This window comes from Terrapene carolina, unplaced genomic scaffold (genome assembly GCF_002925995.2).
Source record: "Terrapene carolina triunguis isolate 2854851 unplaced genomic scaffold, T_m_triunguis-2.0 Scaffold33413, whole genome shotgun sequence".
Classification (NCBI taxonomy): Eukaryota; Metazoa; Chordata; order Testudines; family Emydidae; genus Terrapene; species Terrapene triunguis.
In genome coordinates, this window is record NW_020697764.1 from 3,203 (window position 1) to 9,627 (window position 6,425).

At 59.9% G+C, this 6,425-nt stretch overlaps 1 protein-coding gene across 1 annotated transcript in view; it reads right to left on the reverse strand.

Moving 5' to 3' along the window:
• LOC112118453 (zinc finger protein 48-like) overlaps positions 1-6,070 on the reverse strand; it is a 7,231-nt gene extending 1,161 nt beyond the window's left edge. Inside the window, exons 1-3 of the mRNA XM_029914202.1 lie at positions 6,012-6,070; positions 5,169-5,279; positions 6-169 (exon numbers count right to left, since the gene is read on the reverse strand). Coding sequence (XP_029770062.1) covers positions 6-169; positions 5,169-5,247 — 243 coding nt within the window. The 5' untranslated portion in view covers positions 5,248-5,279; positions 6,012-6,070. The remainder of the gene's footprint in view (positions 1-5; positions 170-5,168; positions 5,280-6,011) is intronic.
• Positions 6,071-6,425: the final 355 nt, after the last annotated feature.

Sequence of the window (6,425 nt, forward strand, 5' to 3'; positions counted from 1 at the left end):
AAGGCCCGGCCGCAGTCGGGGCAGCGGTAGGGCCGCTCGCCCGTGTGTGTGGTCTGGTGCTGGAGGAGGTGCGAGCTCTGCCGGAAGGATTTCCCGCACTCCGGGCACTGGTAGGAGCGGCCGGCCGGCTTGCGGTGGTGGGTCGGGGGTGCGGCTGCCCCGGCAGCTGCTGGGGAGAGAGAAAGGAAATCAGGGGGTGAACAGGGCAAATTGATCCCCCAGGACTGGAAGAGGAGGTTATGTACCTGTAACTGGAGGTTTTTCGAGATGGGTGGTCCCGATCTGTATTCCACGGAGGGCCGTGCGCCCAGAGCCGGAGAATTTGAAAGTAGCGTCTGTTGCGACTGCATCTCCAGTTCCTTCTCCACTGCAAATCTAACAGCTCCACGGCAGAGGGGAAGGAGGGCGGAGTTGGAATCCAAATAGGGGACAACACATCTCCAAGAACCTCCAGTTACAGGGAAGTAACCTCCTCTCCTTCTCCGAGCGATGGTCTGTATTGCGTTCCACTCAGGGCGATGACCAAGCAGCACCGAATTCGGAGGAGGGTGTGAGGAAGAGGATGGAGGCGCGCCGAGACCTCGCACCAAGGCGTGTGCCGAACTCCGCATGGCCGCCCGACTGTGACACTCTGTACCCCAAAGCAACACCCTGGCACCCCCATATTGACCAGGACAATGGGATTACGATATGGTTTGTACAGTGCATGCCTTGTGAGGTAACCCTTTAAAAGTTTTGATCTGTTGAACATTAACACCCTGTTGGATGGTGTGAGCTGTTCCTGTGTGTGTGACTGAAATATGTTGTGAGGTTGGGAACACCCACAACCAGCCTTTCAGGTGCAACAATGGAGCAGCCAGACGTGCTGGTGGCCCATTAAAGGAATCCACACTCCCAAGGACTGGCGTAGGAGCTGGATACAATGGAGACTTCTCAGAGGGAGCACGTGGACAATGGAGGCTGCTTGACTCATGTCATAGCAAAGGGTCTTTCCAGCGAGCTGGAAGAGGGGAAATGACATCATCACTTGGCCTCACCCCCCCTCACCTCCAACTGAACACCTGGAAACACGTCTGGAGAACAAAGACTGAACTGGGGCGGTGGCCGAGGCTGGACAGGAGAATCCCAGCCTGCATAGTAAGGAACTCGACCATCAGGGTGAGACACTGCTTGATCCAATTCCTGTCTAGTTTATAGAACTCAGGCTGCAATTTGACATTTATTTCTTAGGAAACCGACTTTGATCTGTGCGCTTATTACCTAGAATCACTTCAAACCTGTCTGTCTGCAGTTAATAAACCGGTTTTACATTTTACCTAAAGCAGTGAGCTTTGGTTGAAGTGCCTGGGAAATCTGCTCAGGAACAAGAGCTGGTGCATGTCCTCTCCGCATTGAGGGAGGGGTGGACTGGGTAATGAACTCGCACCGGCCGGGCTTCTGAGCAGGGCAGGACAGCACAGCCCTGGGGTCGTAGGCTGGGGAGCTGGGGGCGAATTGGCTGGATCCCCTCTATTGACAGTTCACGAGTGGCTGGGAGATCAATCACGTAACTCGGCTGGGTGCGTCCCTGGCTGGGTGAGTGCAGGATCTGGAGGGGTCTGCAGCTTGTCACAGCATCCCAGTGTGAGAGGGAGCCCAGGCTGGTGGGACAGAGGGCTCAGCGGTGCCCCGGTTCCAGGCTGCACCCCAGGGAACCCGTCACACCGACATACGTCCGAAAGCGCCAGGTCGCACAGGGCGGCAGTAGTTGGGACTCACGCGCTTGAGGAAAGGGGCCTCACCCCACGGGGTGGAGACCGTCCTGACAACCGATAGAGCCGAACGCCCCCCAAATGCACTTAGAAACCCTCCGTGTGGAGACTGTTTAGCGCCAGAACCGAAAGGATCATGGGGCGGGCAGTCTAGGGGACGTCCGGAAAGGTCTTGTCCTCTGCAGGTGGAAGGCCAGGGCCCGGCGGACATCGAGGGTGGGAAGGAACCACTCCTCCGCCGAGGCGGGAAGCTTCGGAAAGAAGCGGATGGCCTGGTTGAGCTGAAACCGGGGGATGACCTTTGGGAGAAATTTGGGGTACAGGCGCCAGGAGGCTTTGGGGGCCCCCCCCCCCGGCCCCCCATTCACCGACCTGTCTCGCGGAAGGAATAGCTCCGAGGAAGGGCGATTTCATTCACGTCGTGTGGACGAGGTTATGATCCCGTAGGGGCGTGATGGGCGGGAAGGTTCGGAGCAGACCTGGCTGTCAATGGCTGCGTACGGATGGACGGACGGCGTGTCCACGCACAGGGGGGCGGAGGGTGCTGAGAGCCGCTAGGGATGGGCCGGAGAGCAAGTCCTGACGTGGTCAAGCATAGAGAAGGGGCATGTTCATGTCGTCGGGGGGTGTCGGGCCCAGGAGGTGAAATGCTTCCACTTGTCCGGACAGGAGCCTGGTGAACGCCTGCCTGCCGCTCGAAGGTACGTCTTGTGCTGCAGACGAACATTCCCGCGCAACACGGCCTCCGCCGCGCCCGAAGCGCAGGGATATTGATGTGCATTCTGGATCCCCGAGAGGTCCAGGTCCCATGTGGGCGCCCAGGCCGGCGAGCAATGTGCCCGTGACGATCGTGTCCAGAGAGGACGGGAGGAAAGGCATCACATGCCTGGGGACCGTCTACCACTGGAGAGAGGAGAACACCTCCGGTGGGGGTGGGGGAGACGACAGAAAGCCCATGGTCTGTCGCACGGGTGAACCGGCTCTCCGGAGCCACAGCTGAAGACAGCGAAGGCAGAGGCGAGTGAAGATGGTGACTGACGTACGTGTGGCCAAGGAGGGATAGGCAGGTCCTGACCGGAACAGAAGGACCATTGATTACTCAGGTGACGAGTTCCCGCAGGGTCTGGAACCTGTCCCTCACCAGGTCGGCCCGTGCCGAGACCACATCGACGGAGGCCCCTGTGATATCCAGGGACCACGTGGGAACCGAAGTCGATTTTTCGACACTGACGCTCGCCTCCAGGGGAGGAACGGCAGCATCCTCGGATCACGCGGCTAGCAGCCAGTGGTCGAGGGAGGGGAATCTAAAGACTCCGTGATGCTGGCGGTGGGTGGCTACGACAGAGGAAACTTTGGGGAAGACCCGTGGAGCAGGGGTGAGTCCAAAGGGTAGGACCTTGGATTGGAAGTGCGGAGGGCCCACCGCGAATCTCAAGAGCTTTCTGGGGGTTGGGTGGACGTCTCCGTGAAAACAGGCATCTCGCACATTGAGAACCATGAACCATCCAGAGATGGGACGATGGCTGCCACGGTGACCATCCGAAACTTGGGCTTGTGGATGAAGCTACTGAGGAGACGGGGATCCAGGATTGGTCTCCACCTTCTTCTGGGGTACCAGGAAATACGTGGAACAGAACCCCGTGCCCTGAGAGTCCGGAGGAACCTGCTCTATCGCCTCCTCTTTGCCGTCGGGAGCTGACCGCTAGAGCGAGGACGCTGTCGTGAGCGGGGTCCCTGAGGAGGGATCAGGGTGCGGGAACATGGATGAGGCAGTGAGTGAACTCCATCGTATAGCCATGTCGAACGGCAGCTGGGACCCGCTCGTCCGTTGTTACCGCACTCCAAGCTGGTATGAAGAGCGCTAGGCCCACTCCCCCCCGAGGAGCGCTAGGCCCACTCCCCACCCTGCGTAGGAGGTCCCGGAACAGGCAAAAGCCGTCTGGAGCCGAGGACACAGGTGTATCTGGAAGGGTTCCTGTGCCGGCGGCACCGAGCTGAGCGGCTCACCCTCCAGAACCGGTTCTGAGCGCCTACGCGAGGGTGCCCAAAGCCATCTGACTCCTCCAAGGCTGAAAACGCGGATCCCGGTCCCAACGGCGGCACCGGTGGAGCCGTATACACCATAGGGGAACGGGGAGTGAGACCACGACTGGACCGAGGTACGTCCTGGGCTGGAGCCAGTAAGACGGCAGAGGAGACGTGCAGAATTCGGTTCCTCAAGGGCAAAGAGTTCACGTGGCTCCGGCGCCGTCTCTCAACTCCTCGGTGTGACTATTTCGAAACCAACAGTTCCCCTAACTGAAGTCGGGCCGGTAGGGAAGGCGTGTGCGGCTCGGGGCTTCGTCCCAGCGGATCCCCCGGCCTACACGATTTCTTGTCCTGCTTGTGAGCCTGGGAAGGCGCCGTTTCTCCGGGGCAGGAACTCATGGAAGGCGCATCGTCTCCTTAGGCCTGGAGGAAGACTTACTGCTGTGCTTACGCGCCTGCTTCCTTGCATCCAGGCTAGGCGCCTGCATAGCAGTGGTACCCCCAGACCCGGACCCGATCTCCGCTGTCAGAGGCGCGCTCCTGGGTTTCTCAGGGGCTGCCCGGCTGGGTCCGACGGCGGCCTCATGGCACCCCCCGGGAGTTGCTTGCTGAGGCCAAGAGCCCGGCCTTCCCGGGTCCGGCTGGGAGGAGAGGCAGCCATTGCACCTGGATGCAATGTGGGCTTCCCCCAAGCAGGAGAGGCGGCATTGATACGAGAATGAACACGGGCCGGCAGCGCAGACCTCGAACCCCGGCGTCTTCGGCATAATCCAGTACACAGGCGCAGGTGCTGGGGGGGGGGTGGGGGGGCTGGTAAACGGGGGTCCCCAAAGTCTCTCATCTCCTAAGAACTACTGCTCAAGGCTCAACGCCACGAAGAACAGCAGAAACTAGAATGAAACGAACTCTGGACAACTCTACCACGGGTCAGAGACGCGAGGACAGCAGCGGCTCCGGCTCCGACCATGAAGCAGTGGAGAAGGAACGGGAGGTGCGGTCGGTCCACCCCGCCCTTTATGGCCTCGGACGACACCATGAGGCGAAGGAAGGGCGCATGCGCGGACCAGTGGACACTACTACTTTCAAATTATCTGGGGCCAGAGAACGCGTCAACCCTTAATGGATAACAATAGGGAACATCGCTCGAAGAAGAACTGAAAGTGAAGGTAGAACACAGGAGTCCTGACTCCCAGCCCCCCCTGCTCTAATCACTAGACCCCACTCCCCTCCCAGAGCTGGGTAGAGAACCCAGGCGTCCTGGTTCCCAGCCCCTCCTCCTCTAACGACCAGACTCCACTCCCCTCCCAGAGTTCCAGCGAGTGTCAGGGGACACAGTTTGGAAGGGCCCCACTTATGACCTTCCCCTTAGGGGTCTCCCTCATGCCTCACCTGTGTGGGTTTCACCGGGGGTCCCCCCAGCCTCGGGGGAGGGGAGATCAGGGCCCCACGGCTCTTCCCCTCGCTCCATCCACCTCACGTCGGTCTTGGGGAGGGGGAAGCCTGGGGAGAAAGATGGGGAGACGATGGAGTCAATGGGGCCAGATCCCCTGCTGGGGTCAATGGGGTGTCACTCTATTGGAGTCAAGGGGGCCAGACCCCAACTGGGGCCAATGGGCCCTTGCTCCCTTGGAGTCAGTGGGGCAGAGGAGGATGGTGGGATACCATTGGAAGGACCTAGCCAGGGATGTGATGGATTCTCCATCTCTCAGAGGCCTGTCACCGGGGTGGGGTGTCTCTCTGAAAACTCCGGTCTAGCTCAGCCATCAGATATGGGCTGGATGGAGGAATCACCCAGTGCGACGTCTGGCCTGGGTTAGGCAGGAGGCCAAACCAGATGGTCCCCACAGTCCCTAGCACGTTGGAAGTGTCTGAATGTGGGGCCATCACAGGGTTAAAGACCTTCTCGGTTCTCCAAGACCCAAACGAGCTCGTCCCAGCTCGGCGGGTGGCCAGGTCCCTAGGCAAGGCCAGAAGAGCTCTGTAATTCTGCGGCATGGTGTCCCTGTAGCTCTCCTTCCGCCCCTCGTCCACCGGCAGCACGCGCCTCCCCTTTGCCTGGAACGACAAGCGGCCGGCGTGATGGGGGCCCGATCTCGGATGGGAGGGTCTGTGCAGCGCCCGGCGCAACGGGCCCCAATCTCGGTCAGGAATCTGAGACACTTAATTAACTAATTACTCTGATCCGGTCTAATGTGGTAGCTAGAGGGAGCTGAGATCAGAACCCAGCCTTACCCCGGTTGCTGTCAGGAGTGACTCCGGATTGACCCCAGGGGAGCTGAGAGCAGAACCCGTCCCTAACTCCATTGCATTCAGGGGTGACTCCAGATTGATCCCAGGGGAGCTGAGATCAGAACCCGGCCCTTCCCCCACTGCAATCAGGAATGACTCCAGATTGACCCCTGGGAAGCTGAGATCAGAACCCAGCCCTGCCCCCATTGCAACCAGGAATGACTCCGGATTGATCCCAGGGGAGCTGAGATCAGAACCCAGCCCTGCCCCCATTGCAATCAGGAATGACTCCGGATTGACCCCAGGGGACTGAGAGCAGAACCCAGCCCTGTCCCCGTTGCTGTTAGGAGTGACTCTGGATTGACCCCACGGAGCAGAGATCAGAATCCAGCCTTGCCCCCTTGGTAATCAGGAGTG